The following is a 26,620-nucleotide window of genomic DNA, read 5'->3' on the forward strand; positions in this document are numbered from 1 at the left end:
TTCTGTGAGGATGTAGGAGCACAGGGTGATGAGACCAGAAAGGGAGACATCACTGTATATACCCTTTGATGTTTTTTGATTTTTCTGCCTTATGTACATATAACCTATTGAAAATCAATAAAATAATAAAAAAAAAAAACTCTCAAAAAGCATTGCCTCGGGCAGTCTCCTCCTTCATCTCTAGCCTCCTTTTGCCAGCCACAACTGTCAACTCCACTGCTCTCCTCCCACCTTAACCTTCTTATTTTACTGTGGAGGACTGGGGGCATTCAGGCTTTGAAGGCCATGGCAAAGAGTTTTGTATTTTTATCTGAGTCTTGGGAAGCCATCAGTGTGTTTTGAGCAGAGGAATGAGAGCTGATGTATGTTTTAAGATCTATTTCTGGAGGCGCTTGGGTGGCTCAGTCAGTTAAGCGTCTGCCTTGGGCTCAGGTCATGATCCCAGGGTCCTGGGATAGAGCCCCGAATTAGGCTCCCTGCTCAGTGGGGAGTCTGCTTCTCCCTCTCCCTCTGCTCCTGTCTCCCCTCCCCCACCCCGCTCCTGCTCTCTCTCAAATAAATAAAATCTTTTTTTTTTTAAGATTTTATTTATTTATTAGACGGAGAGAGAGATCACAAGTAGGCAGAGAGGCAGGCAGAGAGAGAGGGAGAAGCAGGCTCCCCGCTGAGCAGAAAGCCCGATGCGGGGCTCGATCCCAGGACCCTGAGATCATGACCTGAGCCAAAGGCAGTGGCTTAACCCTCTGAGCCACCCAGGCGCCCCTCAAATAAATAAAATCTTTAAAAAAAAATCTATTTTTGGTTGCTGTGTGGAGAATGAGATGGGGGCAGGGTAGATGTGGAAATCGTGAAAGTTGCAGGAGGCTGTTGCAGGAGGCTTGGTGGGCCATAAGGGTGGTTAATCTTGGTGGTGGCAGTGGGGATAGAGAGAGGAGGACAGATCTGGGATGTATTTTAAGAGGTAATGAGAAACCGAGTGGATGTGGAAGCTGAGAGAGAGAAGGAAAAGTGAAGGAAAAGTCCTGATTACCTTGGGCAACTTGGAGGAATGGTGGTATCATTTAAGTTGGGAAATACTGGGGGAGGAATGTAGGTCTGGAGGGAGGAGATGAAGAACCTTGCTTCAGATCCATGGAGGCATATCAGGTGGACGGTTGGCTGTACTGTGGGGTCCACGTTAGAGCCCTAGTTCTGGGGGGGTCATTGGCAGAAAGCCATCGTACAAGGTGAAGGAGAGAGGGGGATGCTGGAACTTTAAAGAGCGAAGTGTGAAATTGTCTTAGAGGTCGAGTAAGCAAAATAATTGGGGAAGTGTGGACATGCTGGGCAGTGTTGCATGTTCTTTGAGGTTTGTGGTTTTGAATCTAAAAAGTGAAATCGGCCTGCTTGTGTGATTTTTCTCTGGCAAAACTCAGCTACTTGGATGCAGGGAAGGAGGACAGAGGCAAGCAAATAGGTGTGTGCGCATGCTCTCGCACGCTCTCGCACGCTCTCGCACACACACGCACACACAGCCTGCAAGGGAGTTGGTTAGATTCTAAGTTAGTGAAGACTGAAATGAGGACAAGAGGAGGATAATGGATATCAGGAAAATGGTGAGGTGACCGAATTGGGAGCCTTGCTGAGGTAAAATGACTCTTGAGTGGGAAGTGGGAGAGGGAAAGAATGAAGGGTGTTTGCAGTCTAGTTTGGGGAGGTGATGTAGGGACTGCCTGGGTTTTGACCATGGAGGGGTTTTCAGGGTGGGACAGAGGCAAAGATGGGTGGTGGAGAGGACAGGGGAGGTAGAGTTGAGCCACCTGGCTCTTGGGCTGGGACTCATGCGGTGGTAGAAGAAAGCGAGGCAAGGGTCTGTGCAGTGAGAGTAGAGTGCCGAAGGTCAGGAGGTGACAAGACAGCAGCCAGTAGGGGGCCCTCTCCCCCCGAATCTCCCTTCCTGCCAGCCTGAGTTCAGAGAAGCTGGCGTCTTGTGAGGAGGAAGAGTGACCGTGAGAAGAAAGACGACTTCTCCTCGAGAGACCTTGGAGGAGGCAGGGTCATCTGGGGGTGGTCAGGAGTCTGAGGCAAATATCGCTCAGAGGAGGGTGACCATGTGGAGAAGTTCATTTGCCTCATATCTAGATTTCTAGAGAGCAAGATAAGAAGTTGGGATGGGGTGAAGATTGGGTCAGGTCACATGGGCATGGGGGAGGAGTTGCTTTGCACATGCCATCTCCTTTCCTGTCAGCCTTCCCCCCATCTTTCTAGCTGTGTCTCCCACAGTGTTCCTAATACATGACAACCTGAAGTCTTACTGATGTGGGGTTGGAATGGTCTCTGAATATCTATAGAAAGTGACAGTTCTGGAGTGCTTCATATCCCCAGGGGAGATTGCCTTCTGTCTGGACGTGTTGCATGTGAAGCCATCTTTTATGTGACATTGATTACGCAGTGTGGAGTGTTCATCCTGGAAAATATCTTGTATGAGTGATCTTCTAGGACTCAAAAAAGCTTCAATATGAATCAGATGAGTTAATGATTATCAGCTTGTTTTGAAAAGTGGAACATGGCTCAATGGTTCCAGATCCTTCTTGATGGTAAGGATCTTATTTTTAATAAGTTTTGTTTTTATTTTTTTTTAATATTTTATTTATTTATTTAACAGAGAGAGAGATAGATCACAAGTAGGCAGAGAGGTAGGCAGAGAGAGAGAGGGGGAAGCAGGTTCCACCAAGCAGAGAGCTGGACACGGGGTTCGATCCCAGGACCCCGAGACCATGACCTGAGTCGAAGGCAGAGGCTTAACCCTCCGGGGGTTAACCTCCGGGTCTCTATCCCAGGAGCCACCCAGGCGCCCCTAAGTTTTGTTTTTAAAAGCTAGTTCTTATTCCCATATGATAGTTGTATATTCAGTATCCATTAACTGAGAAAATACGAAATGGTAAGCTACTGTGAATTTAGAAAAACTTAAATGGATTTTTGTTTTTTTTTTTTTAATTATAACAGCATTTACTTACACTTGAAAAATGTTAGACATTTGTTCTGTCTGTATTTAGAGCAGGAATGAAAATGGTCTTTAGAAAGTAGGATGTGCTTGGTGGATTCAGACTTGGCAGAAACTCTCGACACTTCCCCAGGGTCGCAGAGCTCACAGATGAGTAGAAATTACTTCTGTGATGCAGGGAATATAAGTGCAAAGTATTATTATTGTTATTAATTACTGTAATTACTTAGGACCAGATGCTATAATAGTATTAATTTTAAGTGGCATTCTGCCAATAGCAGGTGAATATTTAAAACTATTTTCCCGGTGTACTTATTAAGTCCTTTCTCTCCTGTCACTTTAGCTAAGGAGAAAGTGGTTTATTTAGAAATGAAATCCAGATGGTCTCAAACAGCTTGGTAGTCATGTAAAGTTATTAATGTAACTACACAACCTTGAAATACACAACCATTATTGCCAGAGCAGTGCAATCCCAATCCAGTAGAGGGTACATTTTTGGAATTATTATTTTACCTGATAAATTACCAAACTTCATAAATCATATCCTTTCCTGAAGCACTCAGTACACTGTTTTGAGGTGTGAATGTGTTCAATTCATAGAGCTACAATTTCCATAAAGCTTTGAGTTGTTCCACTGGGGTTTCATGTTTAATTTAGGGGCTGGAGGTAAATTTAGCAGTGACACTAATAGCTCTCGGGTTTGTAACTTTCTGGAATTACAGACAGAGAGTTTATTTGTTATGTCTTGGAAGTGGAATTTTAATATCCTACTTGGCTCATTATATTGTGAACATTTTCAGGCAGAAAGAGTAAGTGAAATTAGCTACATTCTACTGGTGTGGGACTGATTAATCCTGGGCAGGTCAGTGGCTAAAATAATTATCTTACGTATATAATTACCTTACATACATTGTTTATTTTAATCTCATAACTCTCAGAAGAGATACACCATTTTATAGATGACCAATTGTGATTCATAAAGATTGGCTTGTCCAAGGGCTTATGGCCAGTAAGTAAAACAGCTGTAATGTTGATATAATTTTAACCACCTCAACTTTGTGCCTTTTATCCAAAAGTTTCAGGAATGGCCTTTTGGCTGGATCTGTGGGCATGTAAGGTTTGCCTATATCTACCAAGCTATGGCTAGTGAAAATATGAGTATAATGGCAGTTACAAGGAGCACGGCCTTGAAAGCAAAGCCCTGTGATTTGCCAGTTTTAGTACTGGAAGTTGTTTTTTTTTTTTTTTTTAAGATTTTATTTCTTTATTTGACAGAGAGAGAGAGATCACAAGTAGGCAGAGAGGTAGGCAGAGAGAGGGGGTGAAGTAGTCTCCCCACCGAGCAAAGAGCATGATGGCGGGGCTCTATCCCAGGACCCTGAGATCATGACCTGAGCTGAAGGCAGAGGCTTAACCCACTGAGCCACCCAGATGCCCCTCAGTACTGGGAGTTCTTGAGTTTGTCTCCTGCCTTGACTATCGTAGTACACATAACGTATAGGTCATTTCATTAATTAATTTTTTTCCTAATATGCAGGTAAATTATAGGACTTTTCCAATGATGTTGATGTTTTCCTTTCTGATAGTAAAAGTAATACCCGCCTTTATTGTAGACTTTTTAGGGAAGGGTATAGAAAATTAAAATTACCCATAATGCTGCTACCCAAAGAGAACTAGTGTATTCCCTATTTATTTGTAAATATTATGTAAACATAGAGTTGAGTTGATTATATTTATAAGTTGTATCTTACTTTTTTTGGTAAATAATCTACACCCAATGTGGGTCTTGAACTCATGACCCTGAGATCAAGAGTCCCATGCTCTACTGACTGAGCCGGCCAGGTGCCCCATTTTTTTATGTGACATTTTCTCATGTCATTAAAAAGCCTTAATTCGTCATGTCAAATGATTACAAACTATTCAGCCTTGTGGCTATACCATAATTTTTTTTACGCATTCCCCTTTTCATTGCATCTTTAGGTTGTGCAGACTAATAACTGGAGGCATGAAGTTTAGATGCTTAGTTTGTCAGGGCAGTGCTCCTTTCAGAGAGGATCAAGGAGCACTGACAGGAAGTCGTGGAGACAGACAGGCTGGGAGTGGTCCTGCCTCTTTCCCCATTCCCTTATGACTGACACAAAGTTTATTTCTTTAATATAAGAAAGCTCCTTTGACAAGCTGTGAAAACTACCTTTGTTTATAGACCTGAATGCACCTTGTATTTCTTTAGGAGTAGATCCCTGGAAATTGGATTTTTGTGTCAAAGGCTCTTGATGAACATGCTCGATTATCTTCCTGTAATACGTTTCACCTCCCTTAGCCGCATATGAGAGTTCAGGAGTCATTAGACCTTGAACTACATTGGGCACAATCTTTTTTAACTTTGCAAATGTTTTCTTGCCTTAACCAAGCAAGTAAGCCTTTCTTGTGTTACTGGTAAGATTGGAGCTTTCAGCCATTTCATTGCTTCTGAATTGCCTATTCATTTCCTTTCCTTATTTTTCTGTCAGAATTAGTGATTCTCTCTCTCTCTCTCTTTTTAAAAGATTTTATTTATTTATTTGACAGAGAGAGAGAGAAAGCGGGGGGAGCGGCAGGCTGAGGGAGAAGGGAGCCCAAGACGGAACTCTATCCCAGGACTCTGGGATTGTGACCTGAGGCGAAGGGAGATCCTTAACTGACTGAGCCACCCAGGTGCCCTCCTATTCTTATTCTTTTAAGATTTTATTTTTATTTTTATTTATTTATTTATTTATTTATTTTTAAGATTTTATTTATTTATTTATTTATTTGACAGACAGAGATCTCAAGTAGGCAGAGAGGCAGGCAGAGAGAGAGGAGGAAGCAGGCTCCCCGGTGAGCAGAGAGCCCGATGCGCGGCTCAATCCCAGGACCCTGGGATCAGGACCTGAGCCGAAGGCAGAGGCTTTAACCCACTGAGCTACCCAGGTGCCCCTAAGATTTTATTTTTATGGTGCACCTGGGTGGCTCACTTGGTTAAGTGTCTGCCTTCAGCTCAGGTTGTGATCCCAGGGTCCTGGGGTCAAGCTCTGTGTTGGTCTCCCTGCCCAGGGGGGAATCTGCTTATCTTTCTCTCTCTGTCCCCCACCCCGCTCATGCTCTCTTTCTTGCTACTGCTACTTCAGATAAGTAAATAAAATCTTAAAAAAATATTTATTTAACAGTGAGAGAGGGAACACAAGTAGGTTGAGTGGGACAGGGAGAAGCAGACTTTCTGCTGAGCAGAGAGCCCAATGCAGGGCTCAATCCTAGGACCCTGAGATCATGACCTGAGCCGAAGGCAGATGCTTAACGACTGAGCCACCCAGGCACCCTGAAAGATTTTATTTTTAAGTAGTCTTTACACCCAGTTTGGGGCTTGAGCTCACAACCCCAAGATCAAGAGTCATATGTTCTTCTGACTGAGCCAGCCAGGTGCCCCTGAATTAGTGACTTTCTTACCAGTTTGTATGAGCGTTCTTTCATTAGGATCTAATCTTTTGTCAAGGATTTTTCTTTTCAAGGGCTTGTTATAAACATAATTATCAATCTAGTTTTCTGGAGTCAGCTAGCCCAGGTGATTTTTTTCAAGGCCTGATAATATACTGACTGGCTGGCTATAAGTCTAAATAATTCAGTTTTTGGAGAGACTGCCTATTTTAAGTAATGATGAAATGCATTTTGTCTTTTCAGAAAGAAGAAATGATGTAGATAATTCACTATCCGAACTTCAAGGTCAGAGGTGGGAAGGAAGGTTAGGAAGACTATGGCCTGGCCGAATATTTTTCGAAGAGGGACTGCGTTCTCCCGGTTCAGCCATCATCATGTTGTTGTGTTCCTGCTCACCTTCTTCAGGTAGGTTCATTGCTCACTGTGCACTCGTGTTTTTTGGGCTTATTTGTTTGAGGGAGCTAGTTGTTGGCATGGCAAGTGCAGTGATTGGTATGGGTTCATGAAATAGCCTAGTTATTCCTCCTGTTGTGCTTTCTGGTACCTCTAAGTAGTTTCCAAGGACCATTTTGCCCATGTTTCCTCCATGTCTGGAGGCATTTTTGGTTGTCACCCTGGGGGCAGGGGTGCCACTTGCAGTGGGCAGAGACCAGGGATGCTGCTGTAGGTCCTGCAGTGCACAGGCTATCTTTGCACGATAAAGAATTTGGGGGGCCCAAAATATCACCAGTGCCATGGTTGAGAATCCCTGTTTTAATATACAGTTTTTTATTTGTTGAAACCAGGAGCTTCAGAACAAAGGGTGCACGTATTCAGGGAGTGCCCTGTGCGTCTTTGAGCAGTAAACATGGACCAAGACAATTGGGAGGAGCTCTAGGAACTCCTGTGAGTTTCCGAGCGTTAGCACGACTAAAGGATCATCTGTGTTTATGATTCTGTGGCCCTCAGTGGCTCTCTTTAGTGGTTCATAGACGCCACAAACCAGGTTGTGTGGTTTTAGGAGCCGTGTTACTTATAACCCTGTGACTCAGTTATTTTGATGATTTCTTCTGGGTCGATTTTATTATTAATCTTTACTGAAGTCACCACAAATGATGTGATTTACTTGTTTTAAGGCAGAAACTAAGAGATGGTTCTCTGTGTAAGAGCTGATAGGTAATCTTGGATGCTTGCTTGAGGGATAGCCATTTGTGAGGGGTGAGAGAGGGGGCATCAGTAGGAGGAAAAGACGGGACTCAGGAGAAGGCTACTTACTGGCTAATGCATCAAGGGGCCAGCAGTTGTTAAAGACTTAAAATTCTTTAGAGAACTGCCGCCATGATTTAGAGTGGTTTGGGGTCAGTCACGCATCTGTCTTCTAGGTGGAGGGATAAGTTAGGAGTGAGCACGGGTTCATATGAAAGACGACTAGTTAATTTTTTCTTTTGCTTGGGAGAGACTGTTCAGTTGATAGTTCCCATAAAGCAGTACTTCTACTTTTTTTTTTTAAGAGAAGAATTCTAAAATTGAATAAAACAAATGGGATTATATCCAGGATTTTATTGAATGCCGTTTTCTTTGCTATTCGTTCAGCTGCGTGTCTTTTCTCTTTTGCAGTTATTCGTTGCTCCACGCATCAAGAAAAACTTTTAGCAACGTCAAAGTCAGTATCTCTAAGCAGTGGACCCCAACTGCTTTTAATAAGTCAGTTAGACTGCCTGTAGAGGTAAGCAGAGCAAATGCAGGGGTGGATTCAGGAAGGGAGCTGTGCTCACCTCCTAAGTTCTTCTCAAGTTCTACTTTGTTTCATTCATCTGCTTAGGACTCTGAAATGAATGTTTCCTATGGCATAAAACCCAAACTGTTCTGCCCAGTTTCTTAGCTTGCTGTGATTCAGGCCTGTTCTCCCCTTCTGTGCAGTTTTCCTCTCACTGTTTTGAAGTGATAGATTTCTAGTCAGGTGGTTTTTTAAATCGAGTTTCACAAGTACCTGTAATCACTTCTGCCTCTGAGAATTTGCTTATGTTCTTTTGTATGCTCTTGCACTTTCTTCCCACCCATTTAAGTCTTGCTTTTCCCTTTGTGGCAAGATGAAATGCCACTTCTTAAAATTTTTTTTTAAGATTTTATTTATTTGTTTGACAGAGAGAGACACAGCGAGAGAGGGAACACAAGCAGGGGGAGTGGGAGAGGAAGAAGCAGGCTTCCCGCAGAACAGGGAGCCCGGTGCGGGGCTCGATCCCAGGACCCTGGGATCATGACCCGAGCTAAAGGCAGATGCTTAATGGCTGAGCCACCCAGGTGCTCCCACTTTTTTTTTTTTTTTTTTTTTTTTTGAGAGAGGGAGATTACAAGTTGGCAGAGAGGCAGGCAGAGGGGGTGAGGGGAAGCAGGCTCCCTGCTGATCAGAGAGCCCAATGTGGGACTTGATCCCAGGACCCTGAGATCATGACCTGAGCTGAAGGCAGAGGCTTAACCCACTGAGCCACCCAGGTACCCCCTCCCCTTTTTTTTTAAAGTAATCCCTACAGCCAGTGTGGGGCTTGAACTCACAATCCTGAGACCAAGAGGCGCATGCTCTACTGACTGAGCCAGCCAGGGTGTCCCTAAAATGTTACTTTTCCTATCAAGTTTTTTCCCACCTTCAACTGATTTTTTTCCCCTTCTGAAAGGTGTACACCATGTGTTACATAGTTTAATGTTTCAGTATTTACATACTTTTTAATTGTTTCGTTTGTATCTTGTGTAAGAGTCTAGAAGTCAGGGAATATGTATCCACTTTCTTGAATTCATTATGGATGAGGTGAATCCTTCCATGACAGTTTGGAATGGAGATGCTGTTGTTTATATCTTTAGTCAATACAGAAGTCCACTCCACTCATTCTTTACCACATTGCTTGAGTTCTGCTTATGTGGGATTATACATATATATTAATATTCTTGGCATTTTTTTTTTTTTTAAGATTTTATTTATTCGTTTGAGAGAGAGAGAGAGGATAAGCTGGGGGTGGGATGGGGCAGAGGGAGGTGGGGAGCCCAACATGGGGCTGGATCCCAGGACCCCTGAGATCATGACCTGAGACAAAGTCGGATGCTTAACCGACTGAGCCACCCAGGTGCCCCAACATGTCTTATTTCTTTTCTTTTTTTTTGTTTTTAAAGATTTAATTTATTTATTTGACGGAGAGAGAGCAGGAGAGTATAAGCAGTGGGAATGGCAGAGAGAGAGGGAGAAGCAGACCCCCACCAAGCAGGGAGCCTGAGGCATGGCTCGATCCTAGGACCCTGGCCAGAGCCAGAGCCAAAGGCAGTCACCTAACCAACCGAGCCACCCAGTTGCCACAACATGTCTTATTTCTTAGAATATTTCCCCCTATTTAGATCAATTAAAAGTTGATGGATATCTGAATGTTATAGGACTGTCCCCTCAAAATGTGATTAGATTACTCAGTCAGTTGCTTCTTGAAGGTCTGTCTTGCATAAACATTGTTCTAGGCAGTGAGCAAAAAAAGCCTAGGGAGAGAATTAAAAGAAAAAAAAAAGAGCCTGTCCTCACAGAGCTCATGTGTTGAAGATGGCTCTTGTACAGTTTTTCTCCCCCCCCCCCCTTTATTTAAAGTTTGTTTTTGGGCACCTGGGTGGCTCAGTGGGTTAAGTGGCTGCCCTCGGCCCGGGTGATGATCCTGGGGTACTGGGATTGAGCCCTGCAGTGGGCTCTCTGCTCACTGGGGAGTCTGCTTCTCCCTCTGCCCCTCCCCCTGCTCATGCTGTCTCTTGTATGCTCTCTCTCTCTCCCTTGCAAAAAAAGTAAAGTAATCTTAAAAAAACAAATTTTTTTTTTTTTCGTAATCTCTACACCCAACGTGGGGCTTGAACTTACAACCCCGACATTGAGAGTTGCATGCTTTTCTGACTGAGCCAGCCAGGCAGCCCTCTTAAATGATTTTTCTCGAATTTAAGTTATCTGGAACTTTTAAAAAGAAAAATGTTAGGAGGGGCGCCTGGGTGGCTCAGTGGGTTAAGCCGCTGCCTTCGGCTCAGGTCATGATCTCGGGGTCCTGGGATCGAGCCCGGCATTGGGCTCTCTGCTCTGCGGGGAGCCTGCTTCCCTCTCTCTCTGCCTGCCTCTCTGCCTACTTGTGATCTCTCTCTCTGTCAAATAAATAAATAAAAATCTTAAAAAAAATAAAAAGAAGGATGTTAGGAATAGAGGGTTAGATTTCACACTGACTGTTGACTAGTGCTGTGTGCACAGTGCGTGTGTCGAAATAATCAAGTGACTTGTTAAGAAACCTTTAAGATGGAGTGGCCTTAAAGGGGTCGTGTGCTCTAACCTTTCAGCCACGATGGAACCCTTCTTTGTCATTATTGAAAGATGGTCACTGGCCTTCTGCTTTAATACTTCAAGGAAGTTCTTAAATGGAGGGAAAACTATTCTGCTGTTTAATTTCGATCTTTGGTTTTCTGAGCTGGGCATAGTAGTCGATTCCTCTGCATGATGGCCTGCTGAGTATTCAAAGAAAACCTGTCTCCCTAGGTTTCTCTCGTTGAGGCCAGAGGAGAGATAGTCTGACTCGTATAAAGAATGACTGGATTTGGTTCAGGCACTGGGTTTCTGGTTATGCTGCCCGAGGCTGTGTTTGTTTTTTAGGTAACTGAGTTGGGGGTTCCCAGGACCACCCCCAGGTTTGATTCACTAAGAGGACTCATGGGACTCAGCTTACAGTCCCACTCATAGCTACAGTTTATTCCAGTAAAAGGATAGAGAGCAGAGTCCACAAAGGGGAAAAAGAGTGCATGGACTGAAGTCTGGAGGAAGTCAAGTGCAAGTTTCCAAGAGTGCTTTCTGGTGGAGTCACACAGGATGGGTTTAATTCTTCCAGCAACACGTTGTGACAACATCGGTGGAATCTTGTCTGCCAGGGAAGGTTATTAGAGACTCGGTGCCGAGGGTTTTTATTGGGACTGGTCGTGTAGGCACCTTGTGCCCGGCACATACAAAATTGCAGGCTCTCAGAAGGAAAGCAGGTTCGACATAAACCACATTGTTTGTAAAAATAGTTTAGGTGCAGTGAACCACTCTTAGCAGGAAAAGATGGGAACCCTCCCAAAGTCCCAGTTCCCAGATGCCAGCCAGGGCCTCGCCTCACAAGTAGGCCCTTTGGAGGAGAGCAGTCTTGGGCCTGCTGTGTTAACTCTTTCCTGCCAATAACCTATGTCACATTATTCGCTCTTAACGAGACTCGAATTAACGTTTCTGCTTCGATGTTTGCTTGTTACTCTCATTGCTGCTAAAACAGGTTTCACCATTCTGGTTTATTCAGAACTATGAATTAAGTAGTTTGGATGGATTGGTTATATAGAAGTCAAGTTCAGACTGATCCTGGAGATCTTTGTACTTCCATCTCTGCCATCATGGACAGCAGTGCCAACCTTCCTTTCCTTTAGACCTTAAGGTCTGGGTTTTTCCTTCCTGAAGCCCCCTGCTGGGCGTGGGCTGCTGTCTGTGCCTTTCATTCCTCCCGCGCTTCTGGGTCTGTAACTGCCAACCTTGGCCTCACTTTGAAACTTTTCTTTCTTGATCAAAGTGGGAAGCATTCTTAGAACCTGAAAAAAATATATATATTTTTTTAAAGATTTTTATTTATTTATTTGACAGAGATCACAAGCAGGCAGAGAGGCAGGCAGAGAGAGAGAGGAGGAAGCAGGCTCCCCGCTGAGCAGAGAGCCCGATGCGGAGCTCGATCCCAGGACCCTGGGACCATGACCCGAGCCAAAGGCAGAGGCTTAACCCGCTGAGCCGCCCAGGCGCCCCTATTCTGAAAAATATTTAAGTGTCCTGAACAGCACTGTCAGAAATTACTCATGATAACCTTCATTTTTATGCATAGCTGTCTTAGATGCTTTACAAAAAGAATTGAGCACCTATAGTCTCTTTACCTTGAGAATTTATAATGGATCCTGCTGATTCAGACAAACATTGCAAACAGCCAGTGAACACAACATAAAATCTATGTTTAAAGATAATAAGGAGGTAATGGTTAAATTTGACAAGTCGGACAGCTTGACTGAAAATTGTGAACAGAATTTTGTTCACTAAATCAAAAAGCCTCGCCTCTCCAGACAGTACAGTCCTTCCATGAGAGTAGTGTGGGGACCTCCACTGTCCAGGAGAGGGAAGCAGAATTCAGGGTGTCCTCAGCTTTCTGTCTCAAGCTCGTCCACAGCCCCTCTTCCCCTGAAGAACCTCTTGTCAACTGATACCACTCGGGGTAGGCAGAGGACAGACCCCTGAACGCAGGTCAGCCTTAGCTCATCCTCTGCTCACCACTGCTGGAACCTCTACGTCCCCACCTCATGCCTCGCCCTCACTCGGTGACGAACCTTCTCGCTTAGGAAACCCACACTGTCACTGTTGGTATAAGCAGGCAATTTCGTGTTTCCAGGAAGTGCCTTAGCACACAGCTGTTCTCGTAGGTTCGTGCAAACCCTCCCCGCCAGACACAGGAAAACCCCACATTTATACAGGCCGGTGGGTTCAAATAATTGTACATACATGCAAGCCAGCTTAAACCACTGAAGTGTGTGGGGTTTCAGCACGGTAAAGTCATTTTGTCAGTGACTTTCACGAAACATTGGATGGTTCACTGTGTTTACATGGACCGTTTCTCACTTAGTATACTCATCTTGATCTGACTTCTATGATTGAGGTAAATTTTCTTTTCTAGATTTTTCTATTATCCTATTTTCCGTATCTTTGTGTTATTCCTAGGTTGTTTTTTTTAGTTTTTGGTTTTGTTTTGTTTTTTAAAGATTTTGTTTATTCATTTGACAGAGAGCATGCTCACACAAGCTGGGGCTGGGGGCAGAGGGAGAGGGGGACGCAGACTCCTCGATGAGCAGGGAGCCAGATGCGGGGCTTGATCCCAGGACCCCGGGATCATGACCAGAGCCAAAGGCAGACACTTAACTGACTCAGCCACCCAGGCACCCCTGGTTTTTGTTTTCTACTTGTTAAGTAAGCCATCAAAAGTATATTTCAGCTGAATTTTGTCAGTGAAGCAGAAGAAAGCTGTTTAAAATCTGTGAGTTCTTTTTTTTTTTTTTTTAATTTTATTTATTTATTTGTCAGAGAGAGAGAGGGAGAGAGAGCGAGCACAGGCAGACAGAATGGCAGGCAGAGGCAGATGGAGAAGCAGGCTCCCCGCCGAGCAAGGAGCCCGATGTGGGACTCAAGCCCAGGACACTGGGATCATGACCTGAGCCGAAGGCAGCTGCTTAACCAACTGAGCCACCCAGGCGTCCCTAAAATCTGTGAGTTCTTGTGAAAGCCACATGTGCAGGGAGTTTTGGTGACATCTTGAGAGAATAAAGAAAACTCCAGAAACTTTGAGCAGCTGCTTGAGTCTGCTGTCTCTAGCTCACACTGGTGTGTGCCCAACAGGGCTTGGCCCTGGGTCCTGATGAGTATCAGGGTCAAAGATTGTATCTGAGGGAAAATGTGGCAGAATAACTCTAATTGGAGAACTTTAGGGCCCTACTTAGTGCACTGAAATACTGATGGATCTTAGCTTTGTAGGCTCTTCTTCATGACGACAGCAGTATGTGAGGTGGTGTTAAAGGAGCGAGACCGGTGCCATAAGCCACACAGAAATGAGTCCCAGTCCTTTAGAATCACACTTTATATATTCTTTTATCATTTTACTTTCTTTTAAAGATTTTTTCTTATTGCTGATTGTGATTTTTCTTCTTAATACTCTAAAGTCAGAATTTCCTTTCTGTAACAACCTATCTCAGAAATCATTTGTTCCAGTAGTTCTCTGAATTTTTGCTGTGAAGATCCCAAAGAGCTGTCGGTTATGTGGGTTCATATTTTTAGATACTTACTGTTTTAGAAATTAAAACTGAGAAATTAAAAAAAAAATACATCAGTTTTCTACAATAAAAAGGGGAGGGATGCCTGGGTGGCTCTTTTGAAGCCTTCACCTCTTGATTTAAGCTCAGGTCATGACCTCAGGGGCTTGGGGTTGAACCCTGCATCGGGTTCCACACTCAGCACAGAATCTGCTTGAGATTCTCTCCATCTTCCTCTACCTCTCCCCCACCTCTAAAATAAAATCTTAAAAAATACCTTGGTTTTTTAGTTATTTATAAGTGAGTGAAATAAACCCATAATGTGTTAACATCAATAACATTTTATGAAAAATGATTTTTTGAAACAAAAGCACTTCGTGAGGAGAGTGACATTGATTTACATTTTTGCAGATCTCATGTCTGGCTTAATAGAAGGTAGATTTTCATGTCTGCCTCTGAATTCCGTGTCTTGCAACATGATCCTTTGAACTATAGGAAGAGAATTTGGCCTTTAACAGATAACATAGTGGGAAGGGGAGAAGTATTTTAATAGCTTTTTCAGTTAATTGTGGGCATTCATCTTTGATAGTACACCAGAATTTGACAAGTGGCAATTTCTTAAAGGTTAGTTGTCACGTGGAATCTGAAATTGTATCAATTAACTTTTTATACCCTTACATTAAGATCCATTTGTCTGTCTTTACTTCCATTGGATTCTGAAGTGATAAGCTTATTTCGTTCTTTTCTGAGGAAGTATCTGCCAGATACCCAAATCTGAATAACTAGAGCTTGTCTGTCAGTCCTTCTTTCAAGTAGGAAACAGCCTCCTTGCTCGCTCCTGCACAGCTGCCCAGGTGCTTTCCCTCAGGACTGGCTGGCCTGGGAGTTCGGTGTGCTGAGTGCTGGGGCCCACTCTCCACTCCAGCGCACAGAGTTCATTATTAAAAAGAAGTACACTCAGGGGCCACATTTAATAAAATTAATACTTCTCACTGCTCAAGAAATTTTTTTAAAAGATTTCTATATTTTAGCGTGTGTGTGAGGCAGGGTGGACTAGAGGGAGAGGGACAAGCAGAGTCTGTGCTGAGCGTGGAGCCCACCGGGCTCAATCTCATGACCCTAAGATCATGACCTGAGCTGACATCAAGAGTCCAATGCTCAACGGGTCCAGCCACCCAGGCGCCCCCCTACTCAACAAATATTTATTGAGCATCTAGCATGTAGCAAGGATGTTCTCAAGTGAAATTGGCTTTTTTTTTTTTTTAAAGATTTTATTTATTTATTTGATGGACAGAGGCTGAGTGAGAGAGGGAACACAAGCAGGGTAAGAGGGAGAGGGAGAAGGCTTCCCACTGAGCAGGAAACCCGTAGGGGGACTCTGTTGCATGGCTGAAGGCAAACGCCTAACCACTGAGCCACCCAGGCGTCCCTGGTTTTTTTTTTTTTTTAGATTGTGACCGTGGCGGGGCGCCTGGGTGGCTTGGTGGGTTAAACCTCTGCCTTTGGCTCAGGTCATGATCTCAGGGCCCTGGGATCAAGTCCTGCATCAGGCTCTCTGCTCGGCAGGGAGCCTGCTTCCTCCTCTCTCTCTCTCTGCTTGCCTCTCTGCCTAGTTGTGATCTCTCTCTGTCAAATAAATAAATAAAATCTTTAAAACAAAAAATAAACTGTGACCATGGCAATAAATATAGCGATTACTATTATTATTTTTATAGTAGTGAATGGTACGATGGAGTGTAACTGCCTTGACTCCTGCTGAGCCACAGGAGTTTTACCCCTCCTCCCCTGCATTTGCACCATCAATGGAGAAGTTAAAGGGCAAAAGCAGATAACATTTTAGTATTGTGCAAATAGCTTTGACCTTGCAGACCTTTTAGCATGTGTGTTTCCTTATCTGCGGAGTGCCGGTTTCCTCTCTTCAGCCTCTGCAGGATTCTCTGAGGGTGGGCGAAGGCTGTAGATGCGGGCGCTCTGAGGAGGATGAAGGATGGCTTGGTACCAGCGGGGCCTGACGGGGTTCTTGTTGTGTTGCTGTAGATCTGGAGCTGCAACCATTTGTTTCCCAGTGCAGAGGAAGCCACTCTTTTCCTCGGGACCCTGGACACTATTTTCCTCTTCTCTTATGCTGTGGTAAGTTTCGAATTTGGGGGTTTTAGGTGGAGGAAAGATGTAAATGGAAATGACTCCAACCTTATGAAGTTTGTAAGGGATTCTAGAATTTGCCGAAGTTTATGTTCTGAGTCCCTCCCATCCATCTATCCATTTATTCATCCAGCCATCCGTTTGACAGATACTTACTGAGCACTTCGCACATGCCAGATCTGTGGGAGTTCATCAATGAGCAACACAGGAAAAATCCCTAGTTTATAAAACTTACGTTCTTGAAATGGGATCTAAGGAAGACAAACAGTAATAGAGTGCTGCACATAAGCAAATAGAGAGTATGGTTGAAGGGGTAGATGCTGTGGAGAAAAAAGCAGGAAAAGGAGAATAAATAGCCCTGGGTGGGAGTTGTAATTTAAGTAGGATGGCTGGGGAAGACCTCAGGTAGGAGGGGCTATTTGAGCAAAGACCTGAAGTGGGTAAGTGAGGTCAGGGTGACTAGAACAGAGTGACAGGAAGTGAGGCCAGAGAAGGTATGGGGCTCAGACCTTTAAGAATTTGGTCCCTTTGTTTGGGGCTTTGGCTTTAAACTGAGTATGGGAGCCCTGGAAGGTTTTGCACAGGGAGTACCAAGATCTGCCCTGTGTTTGGACAGGCGCACTTGCTGCCCCAGGAGAGCAGACTGAAGGGCAGAGACAGACACAGGGAGGCAGGTTAGTCTTTTCCAGTTTTGAGGCGAAGGATGATGGTGGTTTCCATCCAAGGTGGGAGTAACAGAGGTGGGAAGAGGAGGGTTTAACTGTGTTTTGAAGGTAGAACCAATAATTCTTTTTCCTGTTGAATGTGGAACATAAGAGAAAGAGGTGTTGAGAACAACTTTAGGGAGGAAGTGTCACAACAGAGTGGAAGATGACGGGGAGTGGAGGCTGTGGGAGAAGTGTCTTTTGGACATGTTACCTGTGAGTTACCTATTATTGTCCAAAGGATGAAGAGTAGACCCTTAGTTAGGGGAGTCTGGAGTTTAAGTAGAGGTTCAGGCTGGTGGTACGAATTCTAGAATCCTTGGCATATAGATAATTTTCAGAGTTATAAGACTGGATGAAATCATCGAGGGACTGGGTGAGGATAGAGAAGAGGAGTGACAACTGAGCCATAGGGCTTCCCTTAGAGGCAGGAGCTGTGAGGAATGGGCGAGCAAGGCCGAGGTAGAACAGTAAAGGAGGAGAACTGTGGGATGGTGGTGCCGAAGAGCCATACCAGCAGGGCAGGGGCTAGTTCTCTGTCTGAGGTAGTCTTGGAGGGACAGCCAGGATCTCCTTGAGGTTGTAGGGAGCAAGTGTGGCTGCTGGATTGAGGCCATGGGAAGTGGTGGTAGCCACTGGACACACGCACCGTCAGTGGGCCTCCCTTTCCTCCCAGTGTCTCCAGTGTCTGACTGCTTCTCTTGAAAATGTGTACAGTTATATAGATGCCTTTGTCTTTTACAGGTTCATTTCTCTGAGAGAGTGAGAGTGCGCATGTGCACACACAAACAGGGGGAGGGGCAGAGGGGGAGAGAGACTGGCAGGCAGACTCCCTGCCTAGCTACACGGGCTCAGTCCCACAACCCCGAAACCACGATCTGAGCCAAAATCAAAAGTCAGACACTTAACGGACTGAGCCACCTAGGCGCCCCGTAAAAAAGCCTTTTGATTACGAATGTCCAGATGATGTGAAATACCCAGAGAAAGTTCCAGAGTACTCTCTGCATGTTTGTTTGGGCAGTTATTGGATTATCTTCTTCAAAGAGGAAACTTGTAGAAACAATTAGAGCAGACACTGGCTCCTGTAGCCATGCTCTTCACCCTGGGCGTTTTCTGTACGAAATGCCCGTGTACGGTCATCCGGCTTTGGCTGGAGCACTCCTGGGGGTGCTTCTCTTTGAGTCTTTTATGGAGTATTTTAAGAAGCGGGGTAGTCTAGTGCAAAGACCAGCCCTACCACCATCAACTAGCTGTGTGAAACTTGGCTTTGAAATGGAATTTGACCTTTTTTTGTTCTTTAGTTTCCTCTTCTGTAGAGTTGTGATAATGCCTGTCCCTGGGATTAAATAGGTTTAGGAGATAAAAGGCTCCATGAAACGTCAGTGATCGTACTGCTTCTTTATATTGAGCCGCATGGCCTTCTGTAGCTTCCAGGCGTCATGCCGGCGTTTGGAGCAACACGGAATGGATTGATTGCCTAATCTGAAACACTGCGAGAGTTTCTTCACCCCCTTTGCTATATATAGCACAGGGCGTGGGAGTGGCAGCTGTGGAAGACACCATCCAGAGCTTACAGGTGCCTCATTTGAGGTAGTGACAGGTTCACCATAGCGAGACACATCATCTAAATTTTCTCTAATGCAGATGTCAGTTGATCAGAAACACTTGTATCAGGATTTAGGTTTTCAGTCAGGGTGTTTATTCATTTTATATATTTATGGAGGAAACCTAGTGTATTGCCCTGGGCTCTTTAGTCTGCCTTGCTCCCGTGACCCAGGTTTTCATTTCCTGCCACTCAGTGGGAGGAGAGCAGAAGGCAGAACATTTGTACTTACCTTCAACTGATGACTGTCTTTGCGTCCCTACTCCCTGCCTTGTGAAGTCATGAAACCCAGGGGTCAGATTAAGCAGGCAGTGCCCGTGCCCCAGAAGCTTCTTTCGTGCAGGACACGTTGTAATACATCTTGATTCAGGATGCAGATGGCTAAGAGCAACCCCTCTGGGAATGCAGATAACTGATCTGTGGATCTGTTCTAGAAAATGAAATATATTTGTGTGCTTGTTTTATTAGTATGCCTGGTTTTTTTTGTTTGTTTTTGTTTGTTTGTTTTTAAAGATTTTATTTATTTATTTGACAGAAGAGATCATAAGTAGGCAGAGGCAGGCAGAGAGAGAGAGGAGGAAGCAGGCTCTCTGCTGAGCAGAAAGCCCGACGCGGGGCTCCATCCCAGGACCCTGGGATCATGACCTGAGCCGAAGGCAGAGGCTTTAACTCACTGAGCCAGCCAAGCACCCCTGTTTTTTTTTTTTTCTCATTTTGTTTTTATTTTTGTTTTTCCAGTCTCCTCTTAGGCAGTGAAGGGAATCTACTTTTGGTAGAATCCATGTTTACACTGGATTACAGAATTCTGTGCATGAGTTTGTTTACGGTATAGCGTGAGTTTGTTTACAGTATAGCGTACAGAAGCGCGCTGTCATTTCATGAACCGTGTGAAACTGATGGAGACAGCTAGTCTGACATAAGAATGAAGTGTAGTTTTGCATCGTGTTGGTGTTTTAATTCCCTCTTGCTTTGCAACCCATATTCCTTTTTTCAGGCTGTGTTATTCAGAGCCGTAAAACAAAATGCTTTATTTTTAGGGCCTTTTCATCAGTGGAATTGTTGGAGATCGGCTTAATTTACGATGGGTTCTATCTTTTGGCATGTGCTCTTCTGCGCTAGTGGTAAGTTGAAAAGGTATTCTCATCATCAATATCATCGTCTTGGTTGGGTGTTTTAGAATCCAAGCACTGATCCCCATTGCTGTATGTAGAATAGAAAAGTAAAATTAGGGGCGCCTGGGTGGCTCAGTTGGTTAAGCGACTGCCTTCAGCTCAGGTCATGATCCTGGAGTCCTGGGATCAAGTCCCACATTGGGCTCCCTGCTCCGGAATCTGCTTCTCCCACTGACCTCTCTCCTCTCATGCTCTTTCTCAAATAAATAAATAAAATCATTGAAAAAAACAACAAAAAAAAGAAAAGTAAAATTAATCTTCTGTTTTTTAATACTGTGTGTGCCTTTTCAGTTGGGCAAGTCTTTTTTTTTTTTTTTTTTTTAAAGATTCTTACTTATTTATTTGACAGACAGAGATCACAAGTAGGCAGAGAGACAGGCGGAGAAAGAGGAGGAAGCAGGCTCCCCGCTGTGCAGAGAGCCTGACGTGGGGCTTGATCCTAGTGGGATCATGACCTGAGCTGAAGGCAGAGGCTTTAACCCACTGAGCCACCCAGGTGCCCCTGGACAAATCTTTTTATTTATTTTTGAAATTTTTTAATTAAAAAAAATTTTTTTTAAGATTTTATTTATTCATTTGACAGAGATCACAAGTAGGCAGAGAGGCAGGCAGAGAGAGAGGAAGGGAAGCAGGCTCCCCGCCGAGCAGAGAGCCCGACACGAAACAGGGCTTGATCCCAGGATTCTGGGATCATGACCCGAGGCGAAGGCAGAGGCTTTAACACTGAGCCACCCAGGTGCCCCTGGGCGAGTCTTTTTAAAGTGAGTTTTGGATCCTGCTCCTTCTGTGACTCAGCACCAGAGCCACCCATCAATAATACATGTGCTGCTGAAGTGGGCACAAGAGCCAAGCGTAAAGAGCACAGCCTTCTGTGCTCTCGAGAACAGGGTCGTGGCCCGCCTTGACAGTCATGTCTGTCGCTGTACTTCACCACCTGGCTGTGGCCAGACTCTTTCCCATGGTCCTGCCATATCCTGTGCCTTTCCGCCTCGCTGTGTTTGCTCTTGCCCATCTTCCTGCCTTGAGTGGCTCTGTTTTCAGCTCTCCATAGTCTCACTCAGTGTTGCCAGCAAGTTATGGGTCAAATGGCACTTCCTTCATGGTGTCTTCTTTACTGACCTCCTTCATTCTTTTTTTTTTTTTTTTTAAAGATTTTATTTATTCATTTGACAGAGAGAGAGATCACAAGTAGGCAGAGAGGCAGGCAGAGAGAGAGAGGAGGAAGCAGGCTCCCTGCTGAGCAGACAGCCCAATGCGGGGCTCGATCCCAGGATCCTGGGATCATGACCTGAGCCAAAGGCAGAGGCTTCAACCCACTGAGCCACCCAGGCGCCCCAGACCTCCTCATTCTTGAAGGGAATTGGTTCCTCTTCTGTGCTTCCCCACCTGTATTTCTTTGAAGGCACTGAGGTGGTGGATGACTTAGGCCACTCATTTCTGTGTCACTCTTGCTTTCCATAGGAGTCTGTGGCACAGTGGTTGAGGTCACAGATTTACCAAGACCTGGACTCCTGGGGTGTCTGTCCCTTGTCTGCCATTTCCTAGGTGTGGTTGCTGTGTGCTCCAGCCTCCTTGTTTGAAAGCCTCCCACCGGGGCTGGTAGGGACGTTTATATGGGCTTCTATGTGCGAGGCATGTGGACAACACTGGGCTGGTGAGGTGTGGGAGAGCCCAAGATCCACATCTGATGCATCTTTTTTTGTTTCCTAGCTCCTGGTGAAGAATTTTTGTTGGTTGAATAAAAGCATGGAGTTCAGTTAGACCCAATTTTATTATTGTTTTCCAGTGTCTGCTCTTTGAGAGGTTGATGCACTAAACCGTCCCTGGCCTGCTCACCCCCACATATATACATATTGTTTTAAAGCCTGTGTATGTTTTTGTTTTGTTTTTTTTTTTTCGTATTTTTTGAAAAACTGAAGTATGTGCATAAACTCGCCCTTCTTGGTATAGAGGTCTGCGTTTTGCCAAATGAGTCTAGTTCTGTCACCACCACTCCCCTCCCCCTGACCCCAGCCTCTGGCAACCACTGACCATTTTTCTTTCCTTATAGTTGTGCTTTTTCCAGAATGGAATCCTACAGTATTGTACATACTAGTTTTTAGCATAATATTCCAAAAGAAACTTCAACTACTGATAAAACATCCACTTGAGCAAAATGCCAAAAAAAAAAGCAGTGACTTGGCGTAATGCTCCTGAATTCTGAGCAGATCAGAGGTTACAATGGTTCTCTCAGTGGCTGCGATAATGACCGTAGCTGGTGTGCCCTGGTCCCCGTGGCGTACGTGGCACTGCCCTGAACACACAAACACGACCTCAGTCAGGCCCTGCAGTGGTCCTCCCTGCACATGGACCCGGGGACGAGAAAACGGAGAGTTGTCTCATGAAGTCCAACAATGAGGACTTAACTTCTCAGAGGCTAAAATACGAGTCAGGCGGGGGTAATCATTAATGAGCTGTGTTTGATGTTGCTGGTCGGTGCTGGTGGTTTGGTGGGTGTCCTACTCGGTGCTGCTCTGAGCGGAAGCATCTGAGGAGTCAGCCCAGATCTCTTGGGCCCTAGACCTTGGAATGTGTCTCTTCATGCACAAACATGTGTGTGGTAGGCAGTTTGGTGTCCCTGAAAGCGTCTGTGTGGATGTCACATGTCCCCTTTTCTTCCCTTCGTCTCTCAGGTGTTCGTCTTTGGCACAGTCACAGAATGGCTGCATTTCTACAACAAGGCGTTCTACTGCTGCCTGTGGATCGTGAATGGCCTGCTGCAGTCCACTGGCTGGCCCTGCGTCGTGGCCGTCATGGGCAACTGGTTTGGGAAAGCTGGGTATGCCATTGCCTTCCTGCTTAATTTCTCCTTTTAAGTGGTTTTAATATCAGATTACTCAGACTTGTCATCAAATCGATCTTTTTGACACTACCCACATCTTTTCTCTATTTTAGAAAGTTAGACTAGTTGAGGGAGAAAAGCTTTCATGTCTGAGTGTATTACAGGAATGGTGTGGGCTTGGGGAATGGCCAGCCCAGTGAGGCATATTCTTTTTCTTATTCTTTATTTTTTATTTTTAAAAAGATTTTATTTATTTTTTGACAGAGATCACAAGTAGGCAGAGAGGCAGGCAGAGAGAGAGGAAGAAGCAGGCTCCCCGCTGGGCAGAGAGCCCGATGTAGGGCTCGATCCCAGGACCCTGAGACCATGACCTGAGCTGAAGGCAGAGGCTTTAACCCACTGAGCCACCCAGGCGCCCCTATTTACTTATTTATTTGGTAGAGAGACAGCAAGAGCAGGAACACAAGCAGGGAGAGCGGGAGAGGGAGAAACAGGCTTCCCTCCAAACAGGGAGCCCGATGTGGGGCTCGATCCCAAGACCCTGGGATCATGACCTGAGCGGAAGGCAGCCGCTTAACTGACTGAGCCACCCTGGTGTCCCAGTGAGGCACCTTCTTAATACTTCACTGGCCATGGTCAGATTTTGAGTGTGGCTAAGGCATTATATCTCAATTTTTAATCAAAATCTTCCCTTTACAGAACATAAGTAATGTAACATGATAAAATAAATCTCACATGCCATCCCATCCTGTGTGTTCTGTGGGTTTTGCCTTCCTTTGCCTTTTTTTATACTCAGTGGTCTAGTTTTACCTTCTTACAGTAGAGGTGAAGAAACTGAGGCCAAAAATCATCTATAGGACTTAACCAAGATCATATAACAAAGACTCTGATTAAAGATGTGGATGAAGAATGCCAAACTTTGGGACTTAAGAGCCCAAATTGGACATTTTTTCCCTAAAAATTCAAATAGATGTCGGACGGTATGTGAGTTTATGTGTGATGCAGGCCACAGCCTGAGGGTGGGTCTCAGCTACCGTATCCGGGCCACCAGGAGGAAGAGCCATATGGCATTTATAGGGTGGAAAAGAAGTTGAGATACCCAAAGACTTGGCCTTGCTGTTTGCCTTTTTGGTGACACTCTGATCTTAGGAATATTATTAATTTGGATTTCTTTTATTATTCCTGGATAAAGATTTATATATTGTGAGATATACATTTATTTCACCTAGGGCTCGATCTGTTTTATTCCTTTACTCTTTTACCGTAGGCCAGTGTATACAACAGACATTATCCACTCACCAAGTGACCGGTGCTTGCTCTGCCTGGCTCCCCTCGGGTTTCTGGCCTCCCCAGTTTCACGATGGGAGTCATGGATGCCTGCCTAATGTTCTGTAATGTCATGAAAGTTCGCCTATGAAATGTCTTGTGGGTAGAATTAGAACCACTTAATGAGCATATGCTGACTCTACTTCAGTGTGCTTGTGATTTCTGTTGAATCCTAACTCTGGCATTACTGGTTTAACAGAATTAATTTTAAGAGGTTCTTGTTCCCATGTGATACTTCAGTTTTCTTTTGGAGTAGGTGATGCTATCTGCTCACGTGCTGTTTATTTTTTATCAAGATTTTCAAAGTAATTTTTTTCCATTCATGTTTTTTAAAAATTAGACAAAGGCTTCTTGTTTATTGTGGATAAACCAGATAATATAAATGAACAAAGAGAAATGAAGGTCAAACCACTTGAAATCCTGTCACTCAAAGATAATTGCTTGGACACATACTTTGTTTTATTTAAAACATTTTTTTTTTAAAGATTTTATTTATTTATTTGACAGAGAGAAAGATCACAAGTAAGCAGAGAGGCAGGCAGAGAGAGAGGGAGAAGCAGGCTCCCTGCTGAGCAGAGAGCCCGATGCGGGGCTCAATCCCAGGACCCTGAGATCATGACCTGAGCTGAAGGCAGAGGCTTTAACCCACTGAGCCACCCAGGCACCCCTATTTATTTATTTATTTATTTATTTATTTATTTATTTAAAGATTTTATTTATTTATTTGTCAGAGAGAGAGGGAGAGAGAGCAAGCACAGGAAGACAGAATGGCAGGCAGAGGCAGAGGAAGAAGCAGGCTCCCTGATAAGCAAGGAGCCCGATGCGGGACTCGATCCCAGGACGCTGGGATCATGACCTGAGCCGAAGGCAGCTGCTTAACCAACTGAGCCACCCAGGCGTCCCCAGGCACCCCTATTTAAAACATTTTAAATTTTTAAATTTTATTTGAAATTTAATTTAAAATAATTTAATTTATAAATATTTATTTATTAAACAAATTAAAATTAAATTTTTAATTTTTAAATTTATTTATTTATTTTAAAAAATACAGATTTTATTTATTTGAGATTGAGAGAGAGGGCATGAGGTGGGGAGGGGGCAAAGGCAGAGGGAGAGGGAGAAGCAGGCTATCGACTGAGCAGGGAGCCTGAAGCAGGGCTCAAACCCAGAACCCTGGGATCATGACCTGAGCCGAAGGCAGACACTTAACTGATTGAGCCACCCAGGCGCCCCTTACTTTTTTTCTTTTTTTTTTTTTTTAATTTTATTTATATGAGAGAGAGCATGAGCCAGGGGAGAGGCAAAAGGAGAGAGAGAAGGAGATTACCTGCTGAGCATGGAGCCCAACATGGGGGTTGATCCCTGGACCCCACGATCGCGACCTGAGCTAAAATCAAGAGTCAGCTGCTCAACCAACTGAGCCACCCAGGTGCCCCTAAACTAGTTTCTTCTAAAATCATGTTTGGTCAGCCAGTGTTATTCAGAGTCTGACCTCTGACTCTTCTCCAGGACCCTCTTGCTAGGTTTTATATATTTTAGAGGAACAGGCAGGGTGTTTGAGTACTGGGGAGAACATAGAGATTATCTAGTTCAAATTATTTGTTTTCCAGGTAGAAAAATTTGGGGCCCCAGGGATCTAAGTGATCTGTTGACATTGCCTTAAATTAAAGCTGTTAACTTTGGATGAATCATGCTCCTTTATCAGGGTCATAGTTTTTATTTTTATTTATTTATTTATAAAGATTTAATTTATTTATTTGACAGACAGAGATCACAAGTGGGCAGAGAGGCAGGCAGAGAGGGAGAGAGGAGGAAGCAGGCTCGCCATTGAGCAGAGAGCCCGATGCGGGACTAGATCCCAGGACCCTGAGACCATGACATTAGCTGAAGGCAAAGGCTTTAACCCACTGAGCCACCCAGGCACCCCATCATAGTTTTTATTTTTTAAAAAGGTTTTATTCATACACAATCTCTACACCCATTGTGGGGCTCAGACTCACACCCCTGAGAGTTCATGCTCTGCTACTCGAGTCAGCCAGGCGCCCCCAGCGTCACAGTGTTTGAGTGGATTTGGGCTAGGTCACACTAAACATGTACACTTGGGGTAGCACCAAGCTTGAGATCGTGCAGCTGGAAGCCACAGAGCCAGGACTTCTGAACAAAGGCTAAATTTTTCACTCTGCTGTGTTGTCTTCCTGTTTGTTTTTGGGACCCCTTCTGTTTCAGTAGGTTATAAAAATGTTTAAGGAGCTAAAAAATCTAGACATAACATAGTATGTTATTAATAGAGGGGTGCCTGGCTGTCTCCGTCAGAAAAGCAAGCCATTCTTGATCTCGGTGTTGTGAGTTTGAGCCCCATGTGGGGCGTAGAAATTCCTTATAAATCAATAAACACATTTAAATATGTGTATCAAATAGACGGGGCGCCTAGGTGGCTCAGTGGGTTAAGCCTCTGCCTTCGGCTCAGGGAATGATCTCAGGGTCCTGGGATCAAGCCCCGCATGGGGCTCTCTGCTCAGCAGGGAGCCTGCTTCCCCCCTCTCTCTCTGCCTGCCTCTCTGCCTACTTGTGATCTCTCTCTCTCTA

At 44.6% G+C, this 26,620-nt stretch overlaps 1 protein-coding gene across 2 annotated transcripts in view; it reads left to right on the forward strand.

Annotated features, from left to right (window-relative positions):
- Positions 1–6,689: 6,689 nt before the first annotated feature.
- The window catches only part of LOC111151969 (solute carrier family 37 member 3), a 40,782-nt gene continuing 20,851 nt past the window's right edge, over positions 6,690–26,620 (forward strand). For both annotated transcript variants that reach the window (XM_022510221.1, XM_022510222.1), the window contains exons 1-5: positions 6,690–6,838; positions 8,030–8,138; positions 16,304–16,396; positions 19,753–19,836; positions 22,560–22,705. In XM_022510221.1, the coding sequence (XP_022365929.1) occupies positions 6,750–6,838; positions 8,030–8,138; positions 16,304–16,396; positions 19,753–19,836; positions 22,560–22,705 (521 nt within the window). In that variant the 5' untranslated portion in view covers positions 6,690–6,749. The remainder of the gene's footprint in view (positions 6,839–8,029; positions 8,139–16,303; positions 16,397–19,752; positions 19,837–22,559; positions 22,706–26,620) is intronic.

The sequence above is a fragment of the Enhydra lutris genome, unplaced genomic scaffold (genome assembly GCF_002288905.1).
Source record: "Enhydra lutris kenyoni isolate GAN:26980312 unplaced genomic scaffold, ASM228890v2 scaffoldscaffold27, whole genome shotgun sequence".
NCBI classification, from domain to species: domain Eukaryota; kingdom Metazoa; phylum Chordata; class Mammalia; order Carnivora; family Mustelidae; genus Enhydra; species Enhydra lutris.